Source organism: Stegostoma tigrinum, chromosome 15, assembly GCF_030684315.1.
Source record: "Stegostoma tigrinum isolate sSteTig4 chromosome 15, sSteTig4.hap1, whole genome shotgun sequence".
Taxonomy (NCBI): Eukaryota; Metazoa; Chordata; class Chondrichthyes; order Orectolobiformes; family Stegostomatidae; genus Stegostoma; species Stegostoma tigrinum.
In genome coordinates this window covers 49,879,312-49,903,360 of record NC_081368.1, presented here as the reverse complement: position 1 = coordinate 49,903,360, position 24,049 = coordinate 49,879,312, and the positions used below count along the sequence as shown (strand labels likewise).

The window sequence follows — 24,049 nt, the reverse complement described above, 5'->3', positions numbered from 1 at the left end:
CATGACCACCCCCTTTGTCAGTAAGAAGTGGGAGGAGTTAAAGGAGAAGTTGTTAAGAGTGAGGACGAGTTCAGTTAAGTGGATGAAGCTGTCAGTGGAGGGGTCTGGTTGCATCTGCAGAAGACGAAGAAGTGGAGGGCTTTTAGGCTATCTGTGAGGGGAATGCAAGTATACAGGAATTGGATGTCCATAGTGAAGGTGAGGTGTCGGGGCCCAGGGATTTAGAAATCTTGGAGGAGGTGGAGGTGTCCCGGACATAGGTGGGGAGTTCTTGGTCTGGGGGGAGAAAACAGAGTCAGGGTAAGTGGAGGTAAGTTCAATGTGGCAGGAGCAAGCAGTGATAATGGGTCGGCCGGGGCAGTCAGTTTTGTGGATAATGAGATGGAGACAGAAACGGGCAGTGTGAGGTTGGGAACGATGAGGTTGGAGGCTATGGGTGGGTCCGGTGATCCTCCCTCAGAACCCAGTGCACCCACAGGGCTCCTGCACTGCTGGAGTTCTGAGGGAGGGTCACTAGACCCGAAACATTAACTCTTTTTTTCCTTCACAGATGCTGCCGGACCTGCTGAGCTTTTCCAGCGACTTTGTTTTCGTTCCTGATTTACAGCATCAGCAGTTCTTTTGCGTTTTTTTAAGCAGTGAGCTGAATCTGCCAGGTAGATGCTCTGGCTTCCTTGTCGAGTTTTCTCAATGTCAGACTTGTTTGACAAGTTTGGTCAGATGGGAGGCTGAATGTGAATGAGGCAAGCCAGGCCATGAGCAAGACACTTCAGCAATAATCCCTACCTCTTAACATCTAACCACTGTCTCATGAGAATCTCAGTACACTGTTTGCAAGAAGTAAAGATGGAGATGATTGTTCCCTCTGTTGAGATGGGCCTCAGTGGACTTCATTCCTGATTTTTGTCACAGATCTTGCCACAAACCGCAGCACTCAGACCGCGATGAACCTTTGCCTCAATACTGCATTGATTTGTCAGGCTAGGCTACATGTTCTTATTCTGGAATGAAGTTTGAATACTCACCCTTTTAACTTCAGGAGAAGTCTACAGCCCCTCAGCCAAAATAATATTTTGATTTAAGTTAACTTCAAAGTTGACCAGTCCCTTAAATTTATGACAGAAATTTCTGGAAAAGCTTAGTTGGTCTGGCAGCATCTGTGAAAAGAAAGCAGAGTTAACCCCTTCAAGGGTCACCAAACCTGAAAAGAAAAGTTTTCACAGGTGCTGTCATATCTGCTGAGCTTTTCCAGCAATTTCTGCTTTTGTTTCAGATTTATAGCATCCGCAGTTCTTTCGGTTTTTGCCTGAATTTATTACTGATTCCTGGGATTCTTCAACATGACAGGTTTTGTCTGAAGACAATTCCATATGCCGTTCCTGTTTATGTTTAGTGTATTCCCTGTTTTCCCTGCACCTATTCTAACCCTGAATCAAAATCTATAGTCAACTTTAACCTTGTCCTCAAATAGTTGCAACAAGTATTCATTTATGAGCACCTTACACCTAGTCTACATAAGCATGTCAAATTTGCTACAGGAATCATGCTTCCTGATAGAGCAGGATTTGCATCAGGAATCACCAGCATATCAGTGGTTCTTGTTTAAGTCTTGAAAACAGCTACTATTTTTATGTTAATTACACTTTTAGTTGCAAGCATCGGGAAGACAGCAGGCTATTAAAAGTTGGATCTACAGCCCATAACAAATCCAGAAAGCCTTTTATTTTAAAATGTAACAATTCTTTACGACATTATTTGAACACCACAAACAGCTCACTTGTAACTTCTGCAGTTGTCACTTTAAATTCTGAGGCAGTACGCAGCTAGCCGGATGGCCACAATGCTGGGCCGTAGCCTGGCACCCGTTACACTGTGAACAGTTTAGTGATCCTCAGATTTGACCACCCATGGCCAGCTTTGATGATAATTTGTGATTCTGAATTTCATCCATTTCAATTCAGCAATATGACTGAAAATACACACTTAGAAAATAGCAATAATATTTTTAGTTTGCATGTAATCCACAGAAACAAATTTCTTTGAACATTCTGAATATCTCCTCTGTTGTGATGACAATGTCATTCATTTGCATTTTACCATGCCAGTCCTTAATTCCCCCAAACATTACAATGAATGGGGAACATTTACAATTTGAAGTTTGGAGAATTCCAGCCTCTCTATCCAAGGCATTTTAAGATGGTGTGCTTCTGTGAAATCAGAGCATAACGCCACATCTTCAGTAGTGCTGAGGGAAGAGAATTCCCTCCAAAAATGAGCATTGTCTTTCTATTGTTCTTCCAGTTATTTGATCTTTTCCTTGATTCCTAGAAATTTTCCTTGTTGAAATGAAAATGGACACCCAAGGGGTTGACCTCAGAGTATTTGTTTGAGCATTGTTCTAAAGCCTTAGCCAGAGCTTGTGGTCCACACAGGAAGACTCCAATTGTTGTTCTGCAAAGGTACAAATTCACGAGTTATTTGTTGCAGCTGTCACTTTTGCACAGTATCATTCAGCTCTGCAATTCAAATGTTAATTCTGTTGAGATTGTTTGCAACTGTGGAGAGGAGATAAGTTGACATTTCAATTATTAACCTTTCAGCAGTTCTAGCAATGAGATCTACCCCCTGGGGTATTGGCCTGTTCTTCTCCTGAAAATGGCAAATCTAACAATCTATGTCCAAGATTCCCTATTTCTATTCTCTAGTTGCCCCCTTGTTGTACTTTTGTTCCTTTTTGCCAACCCTAGACTTGTTCAGATTTTGGATTCTTTGAAGGATTGTGTACTTTCTTTTTATTTGTTCATTGAAAGAGGACATCACTGGCTAAGCCAGCAATATATTTTTGTTCATGCCTAATTGCATGGAGGGCAATTAAGGATCAGCCACATTACTGTGGGTCTAGGGTCACCGGTGATGGCAGATATCCATCCCTAAAGAACATTAGTGAGCCAGATTGTTGTTTAAAAAAAAATCAACAGTGGTTACAGGATCACAATTAGATGTGCCCCTTATTCCAGACTTTTATTGCATTCAAATTTCACCGTTTGCCATTATGAGAGTCTATCCCATGTCCCCAGACTTTCTGCACTTTGTCCTGCATTTTTGTCAAGATGGTGATTGGCCAACCTGCTATTAGTCTTTGGCCGTATTACATTGTAACTGGAAAGTGGAAAATGAAGTAGATTAGCCCAGGTTTGCTGTGGCTTCTTTTTCATCCTTTCCAATAAGGAAATGTATGTCTGTCTGGCAGTGGAGCCAGAAGTAAAAATCCAATGCATGCCAGAACAATACTCCCTTTTAAAATGCAGCACAACATAGCAGTGATGCACAGTGTTCCTCAGGTCACCTTTTTAAAATTAATAAGTGGCTTTTTGAAAAAAGAGATATTTTGGTCCTATACTCTGGCTCATCATTTCTTGTTATTTAGAATTTACTATTCAATTCGACTATAACCCTGAGGTAAGTGATGGTCTGATTTCCTGGCATGCTCAGTATTCAGCAGTCCAAGTTACAACATACACCTTCAATCCTGGTGTGGTTAATTACTGATCTTACTACTGCTGTGGTGATGGTCTGCCTGGGAATGGGGAGAATATAAGCCTTGAGCTCTCTCATGGTCACTCTCGTGTGCTCATGGCCCTCCCACACCTCTGGTCACCTTCACCAGCTCAAGGAAGTCTTATCTCTGCTAACTCACTTACTCATGGTTATTCTTACTCTTGTCACTCTCCAATCCACTGTTAGTCTCACTGACTTCCTGATTACTCTCATTCAGCTCTGACGAGCTGTGAGAGAGCAGCTTTGCCACACACACACTTCTGTACAAGAATGGTATGTCGCATAGATACGTATAGATCTCAAAATTATAAGGAATTATGGGTTTCAATGTAAAATCCTTAACAGAGAATATAATTATTAAGTAACAAAGAAAAATTCCTTTACATAAAGAGGGGGATACTGGGTGGTCATTCACTAAAAGATTTTTTTTTGGTTTTTCCACTTACTTGGCGTGAGTTTGTGCAATCGCCTGAAACTCTTTGTCCCAGTTAGGTCTACCATAGTATGTTTTCTGTTTGAGTCCAGTCACCACATCAGTCTCTTTATCGATGTGCACCTTGACATGAGTAGCCTGTGAGTACAAAGATACGAAACAGAAAGAGAACTTGACGTACGTACTGAATAAATAGGCAACAATTAAATGGAAATTCCCTTTCCTCTTTCCATCCTACGCAGCAGCATGCTGGAGTTTAACAGCTTCAGTAGAGGGCTGCAGAACAAAGAACAAAGAAAATTACAGTACAGGAACAGGCCCTTCGGCCCGCCAAGCTTGCACTGACATGCTGCCCGTCACAACTAAAACTCCCTACCCTTCCCAGGGCCATATCCTTCTATTCCCATCCTATTCATTTATTTGTCAAGACACCCTTTAAAAGTCTCTATGGTATCTGCTTCTACTACCTCCCCCAGCAGCGAGTTCCAGGCATCCACTGTCACTCTTCTACTTCACTGAAAACAGCATAGGTCAAGAAAGGATCAGGCTAAATGAAGGTATCAGCTTTTAACATCTGATCTTGAAACCAGGGAAAAGGTAGGAACACCATTCAGAGCTGTATTTTGGAAAGACATTTCACATATAGATTTGGTATTTTAAAGTTGTTTATAATTGAATGACCATTACTAACATAGTTCTAGTCTAATATAGTGTTGTCCCTGGTTATTGATAAGCAGCGTGGGTACATCCTTACATGTCGTATTTGTTTACCATCTGATTAACAACAATGAGTCAGACCTTCGGACACAATGTCATTTGGGACGAGGCTGGTGCCTGGTCAGGAGGGTATTGAGCAGGGAGAATATTTGAATTTGAATAACACTCTCTCCTTCTAACAAAAAAGGAAATGACTCATCCTAGATAGGGGACCGCTTTGCAGAACACCTCCATTCGGTTCGCAATAAACAACTGCACCTCCCAGTCGCGAACCATTTCCACTGCCCCTCCCATTCTTTAGATGACATGTCCATCATGGGCCTCTTGCAGTGCCACAATGATGCCACCCGAAGGTTGCAGGGACAGCAACTCATATTCCGCCCGGGAACCCTGCAGCCTAATGGTATCAATGTGGACTTCACAAGCTTCAAAATCTCCCCTTCCCCCACCGCATCCCTAAACCAGCTCAGCTCGTCCCTTCCTCCCTAACCTGTACTTCCTCTCACCTATCCCCTCCTCCCACCTCAAGCCGCAACTCCATTTCCCACTTACTAACATCATCCCGCCTCCTTGACCTGTCCGTCCTCCCCGGACTGACCTATCCCCTCTCCACCTCCCCACCTATACTCACCTCTCCACCTATCTTCTCCTCTATCCATCTTCGGTCCGCCTCTCCCTCTCTCCCTATTTATTTCAGAACCCTCTCCCCATCCCCCTCTCTGATGAAGGGTCTAGGCCCGAAACGTCAGCTTTCCTGCTCCTCTGATGCTGCTTGGCCTGCTGTGTTCATCCAGCTTCACACTTTGTTATCTTAAATGACTCATCCTAAACCACTAACATTTGTGCACGCCAGTGTATTGAAGGCTAGGAACTCACTATGTCAAAATCCTGGAATTTCCACCCTAATGGCACTATGTATCTAAGTACATCAAATGGACTGCAGCGGTTCAAGAAGGCAGCTACTCACCACCTTCTCAACAGACAACTAGGGATGGGCAATAAATGCTGGCCCAGCCAGTGACACCCACATCCATGAACAAATGAAATACCTGTGTGCTATCCCAGCCAGTTAGGTAGAGTTTGTAGCTGAGGAAGTCATGCTTGCCCAGTTGTTCCATTTGACTCTCAAGTGATCGTAGCAGGTCGGCAAACCACTCAAATGCCTGGGTCTCTCGACAGATCCAGAAGAAATATATCTAAAAATAGATGGGGAGACAATCATTACACAACGCAAAGCTAGAATATTTAAGCATTGTACATGGATATTCATTTGCACCCTGAGTAATTTCTTCACAATCTCCCTTGAACCATAGCACTTATTTCTAAGAGTTCTGCTCACGTCATCAGCAATGGGGGGTGATTTGGAAGAGTATAACAATCCACTATGTGATGTGACCAACATGCTGCGAAGTTTTTATAATTGAGAATGGATGTTGCAACTTGATCCACCATATCACTTCTGTCAAGTAGCCACTGACACCGACTGTGAAACTTTAGGCTAAAGAAATACTGAGGTGCAAGGAACTTGAGAAGAGGAACAGTAAAGCTGGGAAACACTGGTTTAAAAAAAACAAAAGCAATATGTACCTTTTTTGTCAGTAATCCAGCATCAGATTTCTCATACTTGTACCAGATTGACTTGAGAATGGATGCAAATGGAGTCACTCCAATGCCAGCCCCAACAAGAACACTGACTTCATACCGGAAGACATCCTCACTAGCTGTACCAAAAGGACCATCCACTGCAATACTGCAAATACAAATTGATAGTGAATATTAAATATGTACCTTTTAATCCAAAAGCTCTTATAAACTTAGTTAAACAGAAACTGCCCATTCTGCTGGGAACTCCTTAACTAATTTGCCATCTAACGTCTGCCTAAGAATAGGAAAGATGTGCTTCCATACTTCCATAAAGCTGCTTGGAAACAGGAATATTTCCAAAATGAACTGAGTCTGCTCAGGCAAAAAAACCCTCAATAAGTAGCTCATTATTCATCTAGGTGAATGTGCTAGCTATCTCCAAATTTATTTCCCACAAGTAGTTTGCCATTGGTAAGGATACAGCCTAAGAATAATGAAATGGCCTGGCTTAGATTATCCTGAAGTTGCTATTAATATTGACAATTCTATAGTTCAATAAGTCTCCAGGTGTAAGGTTGATGACAAGAGTTCTAAGTATCACTGACACATTCTCTACTGATCTCCAGTAAGCCATCCAATACACTACAGTAACTATCAACACTAGAGTATAACTGGCTGGGGTGAGAGGGCGTATGAGAGATGTAACAGATAGAAGACATGTTGCCACAGAAAAGAAAACAGTCCTAACTCCACAACCTTCCCTCTCCTTGCAAGATGGAGTGTACTTTCCTAAACCTTTAAACTAATGTTCCTGTTAACATTAACTTGGGCAGGTAACTGCCATTTGAATCTTCATTACCTGAAAGAGTTCTTTTTAAATTTTACTCAAACATTTAGCAGTGAAGGAAGGTCACTGAACCTGAAAAAAATATTGCCTCTGATTTCTTCCCACAGATGCTGCCAAATCTGAGTTTCTCCAGCAATGTCTGTTTTTGATTCAGATTTCCAGCATGTGCAATTCTAAAAATAAAGTTGCAAATAAAGTTAACTTTAATGTTACATCTTCTGTTCCCAGTTTTTATATATTTTTCTGAGCCCTGGTGATATCAATGCAAGAACTGGGTGGCAAGAAGTTACTATGTGAAAGAGCACCCTAATGAACATCAGTTGCCATTTGAATTTACCTGCATATTGCATTGAGTTTCACATGTTTCGTTAGGCGTGTTTAGGGCCGATCTGGTTTCAGCCCCATAGTGGCTTTCCATTGCACTTGCAACTGAAGTTTTTTGAAAGTTATTGTAATTTATGTAAATCAGAATAACTGGTTTAGGACTAGCCAAAAACCATTTTCTTTTTGCCCTTAAGTGGAAGTAACTTAGAAAGAATGAAAGTGTCATTGTATTTACCAGCACCTGTTGATACTGCCAGAAATATTTCACAAGGTGTTGTTGAGACAAGTAGCACAGATAAATTAAGAGGAAGCTAGATAAGCATGGAGGAGAAAGGAGTAGAGAATACTGGCAGGGTTAAATGAAGAGGAATGGAAGGAATTTCTCGTGTAGCATTAACATTTATATAGACCAACTGAGTCAAATGAACTGTTACACACTGTAGACTATGTAATTCTATGTAAAGCTCTTTCTTATTTCCTTGATATATTAATGTTTGGAGACAACTATTTTAATTTGTATCAAGAAGATAAGAAAATGTCAACTAAAATATATCGTCATTACAGCACGACCACTGCTTGTAATATTTCCTGACTGTCAGCATAAGGTGATTGCATTTACTGTGTATTTATTTGTAATCTACCTTGGTTGTATTTGTTGCTTTGTCTCATTTTTAGTGTCCCCAAATGCTTGAAACATGCCATCTGTCCAATCACCGACTGATCGAATATGAACGCTGAAGTAATCCTCTTCTGGAGCAGAGGTCAGAGTAAATGGGTGCCACTCCAGCTGTGAGATGGATGGGCAGTTGATGAAGACATATTGTCCTACTTCCATTTTAAAACCCTTCTTCTGCATCTGCAACTCGAGGACCTTTGATGGATGAACTACAGCCTGGAACAAAGGTTACAGTGAGTTCAAAAACACTATTGATTTTAATGTAATGCATGTAAATATTGTTCAACCGAGTGAAGATGTTGGCATTGAGCACTGAGATGTAAGAAAGATCTCATTGTCATAATGAGGAAAAAGTTTAGCATTGGTTAACAGGGCACTTCAGTAGGGCAGATGCTTGTGGCCAGATTCCAAAGTAGCTCTGCCATGTGCTAAATTGGTCTTTTTAGGGTGACCTTGGCTGCAGTTAACAAAGTGCACAGCCTCAATGATCAGACACTGTTTTTGTCTTAAATGTCTGAATTTGTTTGGACACAATGAGTGAGCTCTGACTGGCAAGTATTGGCAAGTCTCAAAATATTTAACCAGTGACCCTGGAAGGGACTCCTGAAGGTTGCTCAAACAAAATGGCTCTAAAACTTCTTGAGATGTGCCTCTCTGCACTGAGAGGAAAAGAAAACTGACACAAGCTCATATGCAAGCACCTCTGAGAAGCTGGCATGGGACCAATATTCAGGAGCCTGGGAGAGATTCTAGAAGAATACTGTCACATTCTGAAAAAAGGAAATGAAATAAATGGAGGAAAATTTACTTTCTTTCATGTCATTGTGTAAATGCATCTGTCGGAACTCTGGGGAGACTAACTTCATCGCTTTTAAAAATGTTTCCTTCCAAATACTGTGAATATAGTTTAGAAGAATAATTATTGGGAATAACGTGTGGCTGCACAATTATGCCTGAAAAGCAATAGCATCATGTTATTCTTTACCTTGGTGACGACCACCCTCTGTTGGGATCGATATAGTCGTACTAAACGCTCACAGACATAGAGTATCATTGGTGCGATCACCCATTTCCAAGTCTGGAACAGAGCAGCACATTGTAATAAGAGAGAATAACTAAACAGTTATGTTAGTGAATTCCCCAGCCAGCAAGCCCATTGTGATTGATGGGAGAGAGATAATGGGAACTGCAGATGCTGGAGAATCCGAGATAACAAAGTGTGGGGCTGGATGAACACAGCAGGCCAAGCAGCATTGATGTTGTGAGGATAGGCTTCTCTGAAATATTTGTTAATATTAATGAAATATTCAGCGAAATGCTGGAATTATCTGCAATCAGATCACATGAAAGGGTCTGGATTGTACGTTTGAATAGGGGACTGGGGCAAGTGAGTAAAATGTTTGGGCTGAGCACGTACCTTGCTTCACCTGTTCATCCACGGCCATTTACTTACTTTGTTTGAAGTGAGTCCTTCCACAACCCCTCCCACTGATCAACAATGTGGAAGGATGCTCACCTCTACATGCTGCCAGGCAGTTAAATGCCCAGAAGCTCTTTGGTCCCAGCAGCATCACTGGGAGTGGTGACTCCTGCTGGAACTGCCACCATCTGCCAATGACAATCAGTAATGGAGCCAAAAAAGGAAGGTTGAGGTGGGTGCAACATCAAGACAAGGCTGGCGAGTGTGGGAGAGGGGACAAGGATATGGGGAGCCAGGGTCAGTTGGGTGGCCGGTGGAAAAACACAAGGATGTGAAAATCTTGGGGGAAGGAAGTGCCACCCTCTTTCCAGCCGCCAGCCAAAGTTGTGAAACCTGCCAGACTGCACATCTGGTGTTGCCATCTCTTGCCGAGATTAGAGGGGGGTCCTTAAGCTGCTATGAGTTGGCCAATTAAAGTCCTTAATTATCCCATGGGCTGGCATGTCAATGTCTCCCCCACCAGTGGTAAATTGCAGCACCCACGGCACATGTTTCCATTTTCCAAACCCAGCCTCACCCTGCCTCCTTTTGAGGCTGTAAAACCCAGCCCTTGGATGTCACACTCTTTATTAGCCTTGTCATGAACACACTGATCACAAAATAGTGGAGGACATCTTTTGAACCTGCGTGTCATCTTGTGGAAAGCTATTTTAGCCTTCTTTGCGACAGTGAGAGCAGCAGCTTTCCCACAGGGAGAAAAATAAATAATAATTAAGAATTATTCAAAGTAACTTTGCAGTTTCTAGTTGTGGCCAGACAGGTGGATCTTGTTCATTCTCTGAACTGTTTGTGCCAGTGTAGAATGGCCGTGATGTGGAAAGATTTTAAGGAGCAGGCGAAAATGAGCAAATCACTAAAAAAAACTCACCATTGGCTCTCCTCCCTCAAACACAGGAATTGGGCATTCAGGGATTTTCCCCCACTCTGCTGTGCGATTATGACAGTACGAAAATTTATGTACCTCCATGCTAGCAGCAGTTTGGCGTCGAACAATACGGCTAAATGGAAAAAAAAGGATAAATGAGATACATGATTATCAGAGAACCAAGCAAATCAGCAAGTAAAGTTAGAATTACAAGGATTCTTAACCACAAAACTGCGCAGTTGTAACTCTTTTCAAAAGCTCCAGATAAAATCGTCTCTACAACACTGACTTTTCAAATTATGCTTGTGGGATTTTCTTTGGATTACTAAATAATGTGGTACTAAAATGACCATTTGGCATGATAATTTCTGCCAAATTGAGATTGGATGCAATTATAGGTGTGATATGAACACACAAATTAGGACATAAGGAAGACATTCGGCCCCTTGAATCTCTTCTGCTATTCAATAAGATCGTGGCTACATCTACTATTTCAATAGCCACTTTTTTTTTAAAGACCTGGCACGAAGTCCATCAGGATCTGGGGACTTGTCAGCTTTCAGTTCCTTCTTCGGTCCCCTTTTTCTGGTGATTGTAATGGTTTAAATTTCTACCCGTCTTTCACATCCTGATTGGCAATTATTTCTATAATGTTATCTGTAAGTCTTACAATGAAGGCAGAGGATAAATATCTGTTCTATTCATCTACCAGTTCCATTTCTTTCCAATTATAAATATCCCAGACCCACCTTCTACAGGACCAACCCTTACTGTTACTTACTCTTTTCCTTTCTAAATACTTTAGAAACTCTTACTATCTGTTTTTAAAAAATATTTATACCTAGCTTTCTCTCTTACTGTAATTTCTCCCACCTTTTAATCTGTTAGTCATTCTTTTCTGTTCTTTATATTCTCTCTAGTCTTCTCACTTGCCAATTCTCTTTGTGGAATTACATGCTTTTTCTTTCAATTTAATATTCTATTTAACTTCCTTAGTTGATCATGGATGCCACATTCTACTGTTAGAATCTTGCTTTCTTACTTAGATGCACCTTTCTGAGTATTCTGAAATTCTTCCTTAAATGCCTACCACTACATCTTTACTGACCTAGCCCATAACACAATTTCCCAGCTATGTCTTCATGGCCTCAACTGCCTCAGATCTTAGATCAACTTTTCTGTCCAGAACATAATGTGAAATTCAGTCATACTATGTTCACTGCTATCTGGAAAAGCCTTCAACAGAGGATATTAATTAATCTTGTTCCATTGGAAATTATCAGTTCTAGGATAGCCTGCTTTCTAGTTGGATCTAGAATGTGTTGCTCTAAGAAAGTGTTCAACTCCAGAAAGGTTGCCGGCCTGTCTTCAAGTTCAAGTGTACATGGCAAGTATTTCTGGGAACCTCAGGTAATTAGAAAGAGTTCCACGACTTAACATTGAAGAACTTGCTTATTTTTGATTATTGGCTTAATAGCATCATGACTGCTTTATCGGTATTCAACATGTGTCTGTTTGCTGGCTTCAATACTAAAAGGTGCCTGGGTAAACGTGTTTCAAACAATATCTTGGTTAAGTATTTGGACATGGACTGCCGTGTATAGATATGAAATTGACATTCTAAGAACCCTGACCTTGATTTTGAGTTGGCCAGTGATCCATGCATGTGGGGGACGAGGGGTGAGCAACAAAATTGCTTGTCAGTGCCCATGGGATTCTGACTCAGGCCTTGATCAAACAGTTGGACATCTAAGATAACGAAGTGTGAAGCAGGATGAACACAGCAGGCCGAGATGAAGAGTCTGGGCGCGAAACGTCAGCTTTTGTGCTCCTGAGACGCTGCTGGGCCTGCTGTGTTCATCCAGCTCCACGCTTTGTTGTCTCGGATTCTCCAGCATCTGCAGTTCCCATTATCACTGATCACAAGTTGGACATCTGACTTTGTCCAAGAATGCAGTCTCCAAAGTTGTATCCTGAATTTCACAGTCCTCCCTTGTGTTTTCTCCAGAAAGTGCTAATGCTTACTGTGTTACAGTGCTAATGGTGTGCTGCCCACTGTAATCTTACTCATGTTTGGATTCTATGAATGCACTTGAGGACAGCAGTCCAGTCGAGTTTTATCCTGTTCTTCTGAAATTACCATACATGCACTCAGCCAGTGATCAGATGGGCCTGGTACCTTTTTGTTTCCTGCCTTTTAAGTAGTGCTCTACCATTGTCCAACGTAAGAACTACTAACTCAGTGAAAATCAGGGATTGACCCTGCCTCTAGTATTATTAGTTGCAGTTACAGTCCCCACTGTGAAGTAACATTACTAAAACATGTGAGACCCTTATTGTGTGCAAGTTGGCGGTTGCCTTTCTTGCATGACAACAGTGACAATGAACCATCCCACATTCATGGAAGCTGACCAGGAATCTCAACTGTTTTAAGTGAGGTATCATCCTACATACCCAATTCCATGGATGACGAGTCCTGCAAAAAATATGACAAAGAGATGGTGTGTAAACCAGAAGACCTCGAAGTATGATCTGCGAATGGTGTCTGTTGAGGATGTGATCATGACAATAAGTGCCAATGTGATAATGACTCCAGTTAGACCAGCCACAGTGGTGAATGCGACATAGGTGGGAGTCTGTGGAGAAAATACACATGTTACTTACAGCAGTATTCACCAAAAAGGTATGACTAAATCTGCTTTTCACTCATAATCCAACTGATAAAGACAGAGTCTACTGGTATTTTAAAAGGCGGCGTTGAAAGTAGAAATTTTACAACTGGGAGCCAAGGGTTCTATTACAAAGACTTCTTCCTTAATTGTTTAAATATTTTATTTGGGACCATTTTTTAAGTTTGTGTGTTTGTGTACTGAGGAAATTTGAGGAGTTATTTGCACAAAGGGAGATAAACACAGAAGTGATTAAACAAAATCTCTGACATATCGGCATGAACATATTGCTACTGATGTTAATTGTGCTCCATTACACTGCCAGGCTTAGTAGTAAATCTTTTCAGTGAGCACCCACGGTTAGATGTTATATGTACTGCTTGCCAAATGCATCTGTATTTTACTCGAACACATTGGATAACGTTGCATACAGCAAGGGGAAATAAAAGAGATTCTTTTAAAAACGCTTGAAAAAAATCCAAATAAAAAAATTGAACCATGTCAATGTTTATTTCCATTTTATAGATTCCCTTTGAACTGATTTAAACTGCGTCTTTGGTTGAGAGTAATATCGTTAAAGTTGCAGCTTTCTCTGGACCCCTTATTCAATTTTTGAAAATTAATTTCTCACCATCTTTAAGGTTCTTCTCTTCAGGGCTATGCACGTTGTCCAGACCAAACAGTATATTTTTAATCTGCTTCAGACTCATGCCAAAAATCATTATTGGGAAGGCTAAGAAGTGACATAATTTGTAATTTGACGTGATGAATAAGAAATATTTGTAGGCGACAATCTTAAAACCCTGATAGCATTTAGATATTTTCTCCTTTAGGGACTTTGCATTGGATTGCGATCACCAGATTGTGACTAAAATTAACCACTCGTGGCTTGTGTTCTTGATTTCTGAGGAGATTTTTATCTGAGTTTCAGCTGTCTTTCTTATTGCTGTTGATGATCAGAGCTGGTGGACTGGAGTATTTGGCTTCTGTGTAATGAAACCATAGCTACAATATCCTATTTTTTGTGCTGTGGCTTTGTCCAGCTCCTCCAAGGCAGGTCCTATCTTCACTGGGGCTCTGCTCTCAAGTGGATTGTCGAAACTTATTACACAGATAGACTTCTCTGGTTCTCAGAACCACACTTCAAAACTACCAAAAAATAATCATTCAGCATTTAATACTGTTTATGGAAAATGCCAGCTCTGAATTAATTGCTGTATTGAATTGTAAAAGGTTTTCAATAGCAAATTAAACCAATACAATTATGAAATGAAAGGGTGTGGACAAAGAGCAGGAAATGGATTTAGGTTATTTGACTCTGAGAAGGATCCCTGAGTAGAGATAGCACTAGGACTGGTATTCTTCTTATTTTAGTTATGAAAGAGGTTGACGATGATCATGTATCGTAATTGTGTACCTTCACTCAGAATTGAAATGCCATTGTGCATACATTCAAAATTAGATGACCAAGAATAGGAAAGGAAGTTTTAAAGAAATGTTTTCATTTGAATAGTAGCAGTTCAAAGAAGATTGGGGAGGAAATGCCTTTAAGGCTCATGATATAATAGGTTCAAAATAATTTAACATAAAAACAAAGTGCTGGAGAAGCTCAGCAGATTCCAAGAAGAGTCATATTGGGCTTGAAATGTTAACTCTGTTTCTGTCTCCACAGATGCTACCAGGCCTGCTGAGTTTCTCCAGAAATTTTTTTCTTTTTTAGATCTTCCAGCGTTGCATTTTCAAAACAATTTAATGTCTTTATGGAGAGAAAACAAATATTGATTGTGGCAAGAAGATGATGGATTAGTCATATATAATGGCATTATTCTGTTAAAACATCCTATCTAATTACATGTAAGTACTTCTTACCGTTTGATTTGACCTGATAGGATTCAACCAGCGGTTATTGCTGTCCCCAATTTGGGATAGCACAGCATCCAGGGTGTCTTCTTTTGACTGTTGACTGTTGTTGAACCATTCAAAATTCAGTAAATGTGCCACAATATGAATTGCTGTAGGAACAAGGTGAGCATATGATGAAGACAGAAAAGGGTAGCTCTTCTTTTTCCCTGGCCAAAGCTTCAAGAAAACGCTTACTGAAAATGAATGGATTGCTTCTTTGTGGATTCGTCCACACAAACCTTCTTTAATTTTTTTCTAATCGACATGTTATGAGACACCTCTGGAGCAGGTGGGATATGAACCCAAGGCTTATAGGTCAGGGGTAGGAGCACCACCACTGCACCAGAAGATCCTTTCACAATCACAAATAGCTTCACAATATATCCATTAATTTCTGACCACTCGTGTTTTAATTAGGCTAATTATACAAATTATTTCCTATATCTGAACATTAGCAAAGTTGCACATTCTGTTATCCAGAGTTGTTATGATCTATAGTTAATCAAAAATAATAAAGGACCATATTTTCCAATGTAATGTAACAAAATAATCAATTGCACTAGGGAAAACAGGAGTAGTAAATTTGAATTTGTTTTTCAATCCAGAACTTCAGTGAGTGCCATTGGCTCTGCTACAGCAGCAACTCCCATTCAATCCGACTGAATGTTTTGACAAAGTGAGTCTCCCCAAATTATTCAAATATAGGGGCAGAGAGGTCTGCAGAGCAGAGAAAGTCCCTTGGCCCATCAAGTCTGCACTGTCAAAAACAGGCACCTAAATAATCTGATCCATTTTTCCAGCACTTGGCCTTCTATTGCTTTGGCATCGTAAATGAACAACAAATTATGTCTCAAATATTATGAGGATTTCTTCCTGTACCATCCCTACAGACAGTGAATTCCAGATTCCCAATATGGTCAAGAGTGAATTTTTTTTCTCTTCAATCCCCCCTAAACCTCTTGTCCCTCACCTTAAAGCCTAAGTCCCCTGGTCATTATCCCCTCCACCAAGTCGAAACACTCCTTCCTGTCTACGCTGTCTGTGCCCCTCATAATTTATACATCTTGGTGATGTTGCCCCTCAGTCTCCTCCGCTCCAATTAAAGCAACTCCAGACCCTGTAAAATCTTCCAGCAACATGGGCTGGGCAGAAATTGTTTCTTTCTTGAAGTTTTGTTTCTTTCTTGAAGTTTTGTCACTGTTGCTGCATAGTTATTAAAAGGTGCGAAGTAAAAGCAGCGCCTGGTGGAAGGGACATTTGAAGAATGCCATGTCCCCCAGAGAAGCCTACCTGTGTGCAAGGCGATCATGTACGCCACCAGTTTGTGGAATGTGATGTTTTTGTCCAGCTGTTTTCTTGCACTGCATCTGCAACACTAATGCAGTTAAGGGGAACAGTCAAAATCTAGCAGAAAACTTGGGCTATTGGGTGATAGCACATGGGAACAAATCTCACTTGTAATGGCTTATTATCTGTGGAAAGGCAAGAACTACTGTTTTCAAGTAATGCTTGCTTGTACTTTTCACATTAATGTAAAATTTTCATGAAATTAATGGAGCAGATTTGTTTCGAAACAGGCAATTAAGCTGAACAATAGAAAGGTCATTCTCATCTACTTTAAAATGCAGTATTTTGTTTAAATCCTTCCCTCTGCAAATCACATCTAATTGTGTTTTGAATCCAGTTGTAACTTACTTTACAGTATTTCTGGTAACTTATTAGAAATTGTTTTTATTTTAGTGGGCACTCAATACCTAGTGTTGAAATTGTAGAATGGTTTGTGGCTTGCCATTGGTGGCCCTATTTTGATCACAAACTCACCACATACGGAATTGTAGACACCAATTATTAAACAATGGAGACCTTACAGTTTGTGGCAAGCACACTGGAAATTTCACTACAGGCTGATGTGTGGAGTTGGGAATCGATCACTGACGTTCACAGGAATGGTGAATGTCTGTGGGATCCAGAATCATAAAATCATTGAATTGCACAGTACAGGGGAGATCTATTCAGCACATCACCCTTATGCCAGGTTTCTGAAATTATCTTCCATTTAGTTACTTTCTGTGCTTTTCTCCCCTGTCCTTTCAAGTTTTCTTTTTTACAACTAATCTTTGAAAACAGTTTAATGGAACCTCCTTCCACTACTGTTTCTGGCCGGTTATTTGGTAAGCTGACAGTCTTTTACATGAGATAACAAGGTGTAGAGCTGGATGAACACAGCAGGCCAAGCAACATCAGAGGAGCAGGAAAGCTGATGCTTCGTGTCTAGAACTTTCTTCAGAAATCATGTTTTTTACATGAAATGTTCCTTCAAGCTGTCTCTTCTACTGACTAGTGGAAATAGCTTTTTCTATTCATCTTTTTAAAACCTTTCACTATTTTGGGTATCCTCAATTAACATTCTGTGCTTTAACAGGAAAAAGCTTTGTTTATTTCTCATATATTTCAAAAACAAAAGTCTATATCTCGACATTAACTTTAGTGAATGTTGCTGTATTTTGCCCATTGCCTTAATGTCATTCTGTAAGTAAAGTAACTAAAATGGTGTACAACAATGTGCGACCTAAGTTGTGATTTGCATATTTTCAGTATACTTCACTACTTTGATATGTTATGTTCTTAAACTCGGATCCTACTACTGTATTTTATGCCACTTTATTGGCTTGTCTTCCTACTTTTAAAGATTTGTGCATCTAAATTTCTCAGTCTCTCTGCTCTAATACTCTTTTTAAAATTTGTTATTGAGTGTGTATTCACTCCTCATGACCTTCTATGCAAATGCTTGACATTTCATTGCTTGAAATTAAATCCAGTGACAATCAAATGTAACGCACTAATCTGTCTACATCCTCTTTGTCAGTTCACCATGCTTATGATTTTTGCTTCAGCTATTAAATTTCACAAAATGGTTCAATACTGAGTCCATGTTTTATTGTTTATATTGAGAAAAGCAGTGATGCTTTTGGGGATGGCACCGTGTGAAATGCCTGTCCACTGACTCTCCACCTCAGTCTTCTCCTTTAGTTTATCAGTCTTTCCAAATTTTGCACATCCAGTGTCCTACTTTATTTTATAGTTCTTCTGTGAAGTCACTTGGGACATTTCAAGGGTCTATATGAAGGCACTGTGGTTAAGCATGCTATGTAAGTATGACTTGTCAAAGTCTATGCCATTGGATTTGTCAATTTGTCTTTTATAAATATGTACTGGTTGTCTTTAGATTTTATATTTTTTCATGGGATGTGATTGTCATTTGTTGCCCATACCTAATTGCTCTTGGATGAAGTTGCTTACTAGGGCATTTCAGATGGCAGTTAAAACCACATTGTTCTGAACCTGGAGCTAAATATAGATCAAACCATGAAAGGATGGAAGATTTATTTTCCGAAGGACATTTGTGAACGCGATCTGTTTTTAAAATAATTAATGATAAAAATAACTAATGATAGTTAATCATAATGATGATAGCTCAGTAATCACAATTACTGAGATATTCCAGATCTCCTGATTGAATTTAAATTCCATCACCTACTGTGGTGAGGTTTGATTCCATGTCCCCAATGCATTAGTTAGGGTTTCTGGGTTACCAGTGGAGTGCCATAACCACACCCCCCTCCACCCCCGTCTTTGCCCTACCTTATCAACAAAAGTTAAAATTACTTCCTAAGAGAGGCAATTGAATGAAATGGACTTTTGGAAGAGTAGCAAAGATGAAAACCCTGAAATATTTAGTGAACAGTTGGAAAGTGGAATGGGACAACTGAAGAGCCTACCGGATAGATGAAATGCGATGTCACTAGTTGGTCTTCCTCATGTGTGATTACTGTGTAATTCAATAATATTGTTTTGTAAACCCATCTGATTTCCAGATTCTTTGTGGTATTCTGTCCGTGTTTTTATGTATGTCTGTGTTACAAGCATTTTTCTGTAGGCTGCACTCAATGTCTCTGTAATTTTTGCATTTGATACGTCAGTGCAAAAGCTACATACATAAACATTCCCACACTACATGTCAATATTTGTCCTCAACTTGTAAAATTATAAAATAGAACATGGATTCGGTCATGTAGAGTCTTGGAATTTTTACAGCAGATCATGACGTTTATCCTATCGTATTCACACCTGTCATCAAATATCTATGTATTCTCATTCAATTTTACAACTTTTGGCCTGTAGCCTAGTGACAAAGTCTAATTTAAAAACACAACTCCCTCTTTCGGGGATTATATGGCAGAAATAAAGATGCATGCACATCTTGGTACAAGTCACAAATATATCTATAGAAGGTTAGATTTCAATGATAAAAACATTAAATCTAAAAAGAACACCACAGCAGATATTCCCAGACACAGTGGGCGTCTGAAGGACATTAGGTACCATCAGGCTACCCCAATGGAACAGATAGGAGTTCCCTGACAGTTCTCTGACAAGAGGGCCAAGACTCCCTTCAGGCCAGTTAAATCCAGCCCATTCATACTCCTGCTTTTTTTCTTTCCTTTCACTATTTCTCTCACTTCCTTATCTGGTGATGTTGATACTTTTGGAATATGTCAGTAAGTGGAGCGCCTCAACCACATGTGAGCCCATGGAACAAACGCTAGCGGCTTATAGCTACTGACCAACATCAGAGCTGTACTCAATCCTAACTTCAAATAAGTTCTATTAATGTTTACAGGGGGTCACTGGATAATAGTCGGAGGTGCTGAGACCAGCATTAACAGAACTGACAAAAAAAAACCATTGATGTGCAAGATAATGCTGTTCTATCTCCAACAGATGAGGAGTATTTCCAGCACTTCCTGTTTTAATTCCAGGACCTGTCTGGTTAGTGTGGCCATGCTTCATAAAAATATACAAGTTTTAATCCCTTTAATTTAGAACATTTTCATATATCAATAATGGGAATGGTTGAAGAGTACATTATTTCTTGAATCCTAAATAATCCGTTTTGGTATTCTTCAGATGGCATAGCCAATCTTTTCCTTATTTAGTGAAGATAAGTGGCACCATATCTGGATGGGAGATTGCCCATGCAATGCTGTTCTGTTCTTTCCAAATATGGAGAAATCTAGGTGACTTTGTGTCTCTTAATCATTTTGAAGCCTTTTCTCTTACAAAGAGGTCAGGTTAAATCCTGATACTTGGTTAATATGGACAGGTTGCCTATCTTGTGAAGATTTTGCTGAAGTATGTTTGAATGAACATATAACAGTGTGAAGTATTGGCGCAATCAGAATTTCCATGGAGTTCTTCCTCTCTGTCACCACATCCTGGATGAATTTCAACAGAAATCTCATTCGTGTACACAGAGTTATAATGGTGCAGGGGGTGAATTAACCTGTGATGCTACTAATCATTTTCTCCACGGGTGATGTGTTATTTGTTATATTCGGCAAAAAAAACCTAATTTTACCACAAATGGAGCTATTTCTAAGTATCTTAGTCTATATCACGGATACTCTCATACTGTTGAGGAAAGAAAGAAATATTCCTTACTGAGCATGATCCTCTGAGGAAGGATAGTAGATTCCGGCATACAGGTAGCAAGATCAACAAGCAGTTAAAGTTGAGACAAGCAGCAGGTGCTCGTGCCCAGGCTAGTGCAGACTGCAAACAAAATCAGGAAAATTGCTAGTAAGCCCTTTCATTCTCATTGCACAGGTTAATGTCATTGTGAGAATTTAAGGGTTGGTTTCAACTTTCAGTGGTGGCAGTCAAGGGAAGTTAAGTATGGGTCACTTGTTATACACTCTGAACTGGATGGTGTGTTCAATGGGTCTCCATTCAACTGGTCTCCATCCCACCATCACCAAAAGTTGAAATCAGCCCTGATTCATTCCTAACTTTTCAGACCTTTTGTGCTCCCCAGGTTCAATAAAAAAAATCAGTGATAATTTAAACAAATATTATGCTTCACAAATTATGTAATATACATATCAGTGTTATAACCGGTAACATAAGCAGTGATTTTTAAAATTCTCTGATGGGGAAGCCTTTATCTATTCCAGAGATAAATATTTGATGAGATTGTATGAGGCAAGAAAGATATATTGTTGCGCAAGTCAATAAATACTGCACGGCACTGGGAAAAAATACAAGTTGTGATTTTTGAATCCTTTATCCCAGCAACAGGGTAGTTATATGTGAGCTTTGATTATAATCTTCAAGATTTAATTTCCTGACCCACTTTGTGCGAGTTTCCTGCTGGAAGAATGGGGTTGTAGAATCACCTCTTCAGTGTTCAGGATTCTTAAAATGCCATTCTTGATGTTTAAAGTGTGCACAGCCCCATACAATACTTTGACATAATAAACTGGACCGAATTATTACTCCCATTGGTAGTATTTAGTGTGTTACATATCTACAGGAGTGCGCAGATGTGTATAACACAGTGTGTGCTGTGATGTAATTTAAATTTAAAATTCATATGCTCCAGTTGGGGTACACACCTTCTACAAAAATGTTCTACATTGTCTATAGTGTGTGTTACTTCACACATATGTCATATAGCACAGTTACTTATGGTGAATGTCCAATTCACATTTTCACCCAAAGGCAACATTTTGTATTGTAATGTTCAGCCATTTAAGGTGAAGAAATCTGAACAATGTAATTGCTGAGAATACTACGGTACGTGCAATATAGAAATGTCCAGGTGGCACAAGTCCTATTCAGTTGTTCTACCATGAATTTTCTTGAAAAAAAGATTAAGCAGGATTTAACATCAGATTCCCCACTTGCGAAAAACATACAGCTCAGACTTGGAAAAGAGTATATTGATACCACAGGCAAAAAGTCTAATTCCCCTTTATATTGTATTTGTGTTAAAATTCTTGATTGACATTAATTCCTTCCAAGTATTTAAGGCAGGCACAGTTGAAAAGTTGGAAATGTTGGCTGGCATTTACATGATTAAACCTAAGAGAGCAATGGCCTGATGTTTCCCTGAGATATGATCTTTCAAGTTTAAACAAATCCCCGGAGTCCTCATATGGATTTTTAGATAGCATTATTTTTAGATAAGAAAGTACTTACAATGGGAAATTTTGCCTGTGGAAAACCAGGAAAGAATAATAATGTCTAACTTAGACTCTAGATCCTCTTGAACAGTACAGCCATGCCCAGCTATCTTCTACAAATTCTAATGATTTACTATCTTCTAAAAAAATTCTAAACAGAAGTATCCATATCAGCAAACACAAATGAAAACATGGCCAAGTTAAAAGCGCAATAATGTACTATTCATTATTGCTTCATTTAATTAGTGTCCTCATTATCTATTGGTTTCTGCTCTGCATATGGAGTCCTATCACTATCTTTAAACTTTCTGTACAGTCCCAAAGTCACCATTCGAGTGAGTCTGCTGTATTTGATTTTTAAAAAATCATTTTCTTAATGACGTTAATATTGTTGGATAAAACTGAATTTGAAAAATAAAAGGTACAACTATGAAACCAGTGGGTTACCTCATGGCAGCCAATTCATCCTCTTTATATCCCGTTACTGTAAAATATGGAATGGACTAGTGGAAATTGAAAGAAACAGTCACCTGCACCCTCTGGCAATGATAAAACATGAGGAAGCCAACCATATCACCTACAAAGACCATTTGTTTCTGAAACAGTTTATAACAATCTATCTTCCTAAGGATAGTCCCACAATGGAACAAAGTAAGTAGTTACTGCTTTATCACTCCCACAATGTTCAAGACCCATCTTTAGAATATTTTACTTTAAAGTTTTCATTTTTTTAGAATACGACTTCAGCAGGGTCTGCCTGGTTTAGCGAGAACTACCCATATAAATGTTTGAGATATGCAGATATTAGTCTGTGATGCTGATACAAGCAAAACAGAAGCAGGGAAAATGCTACATTCAGGCATTCTCACTGTATCCCACAGTGGCACTGAGCACATATGCCATATTCCACTGCCCGACAGGGCTATCTCTCGCTGCCCTACCCTTTCTATATTCCACTATCCTACAGCATAATCTCTCTGTGACCCGCTGTGCCCCAGAGGGCACACATTCCGTATCCTAGTGTTTCACAGTGCAACACCTTTATGTCATTTCAAACAATGTGTGATAAACTCAGTGCATTCATTTTATACTGACATATGAATCACATATTTCAGTAATTAGTAGAGTTACTAATTCTATCAATACTTTTAGGAAAAGATTAAGATTAGTTCAGTTGCACAGTATTGAAGAAAACATTACGAATGTGAAGCTAAACTTCAACAAAGTACCAAAGTGTGTACTTACTCCAATAATTGCCCTTGTGTAGAAAAATTCTGGGTTGTACTCATAAAACATGTAATAATAGACAAACAGAAAGATATTGATTCCCAGCCACACCACCTGGAAGCAAAGAATTATAGAGATTAATTCATCTGTCAGCAGCAAAATCATCTCTGGCTATTGTGATTGAGGTTAAAAGATTCAAGAGTGCTGTAGTTTAAATATTCTCCTTACAATAACCAAAGCAGACAGCCCATGATTAATAACCCAATTGCTCATGGTTCTAGCCTCCTGTTAATCAACTGGCAATAAAGTTAAATTACCTTGTGATTTATACCTACTGGGAAGGGTGGGGAAGGGCGTTGACAAAGTCAAACTTCAAGGAAGTACTTCTTAATTTTCTGGCAAAAACTAATCCTCCTTCTTGTCCATTTATCTGTTCTTGTATTCCACATGATCTCATTCAGGAAATGTTATGGTATATGTTTTAAGTGGAGCCTGTCACATAAAAACTTCTCAAAGCATGTCACAAGTAATAACCTTTGATATAAGGTAGAAAGACGTTCATTTATGTCATTTTTTTTCCTGACTGCCAGATTTCTTAAAGCACTCTACAATCAATGGTCACTGTTGTAACAGAGTAAATGTAAAAGCCGATTTGTGCACAGTCAACAGCAATATGACAATAACCAAGTAATCTATTTCTGTGATGTTGATTGAGGGAAATATATTGGCCATGACACCATAG

The 24,049-nt window shown here is 39.5% G+C and overlaps 1 protein-coding gene across 1 annotated transcript; it reads right to left on the bottom strand.

The window, feature by feature from the left end:
- Positions 1 to 1,702: 1,702 nt before the first annotated feature.
- Positions 1,703 to 23,592, bottom strand: LOC125458621 (cytochrome b-245 heavy chain-like). Its single transcript, XM_048544033.1, has 13 exons — positions 23,536 to 23,592; positions 23,326 to 23,421; positions 20,558 to 20,668; positions 16,346 to 16,430; positions 15,023 to 15,165; positions 12,939 to 13,120; positions 10,488 to 10,617; positions 9,125 to 9,217; positions 8,105 to 8,355; positions 6,296 to 6,458; positions 5,758 to 5,904; positions 4,005 to 4,129; positions 1,703 to 2,451 (listed from the first exon to the last, which is right to left on the bottom strand). The coding sequence occupies exons 1-13, from the start codon at positions 23,578 to 23,580 to the stop codon at positions 2,325 to 2,327; spliced, it is 1,698 nt and encodes a 565-aa protein (XP_048399990.1). The 5' UTR covers positions 23,581 to 23,592; the 3' UTR covers positions 1,703 to 2,324.
- Positions 23,593 to 24,049: the final 457 nt, after the last annotated feature.

Excerpts from the sequence above, each read along its gene's own strand:
- LOC125458621 (XM_048544033.1), bottom strand. The coding sequence starts at position 23,580 with ATGAGCAATTGGGTTATTAATCATGGGCTGTCTGCTTTGGTTATT. Across the intron at positions 9,218-10,487 it reads TTGAGGGAGGAGAGCCAATG|ACTTGGAAATGGGTGATCGC; the intron begins GTGAGTTTTTTT and ends GCTCTGTTCCAG. Across the intron at positions 2,452-4,004 it reads ATTGCACAAACTCACGCCAA|AACAACAATTGGAGTCTTCC; the intron begins GTAAGTGGAAAA and ends GTACCTTTGCAG.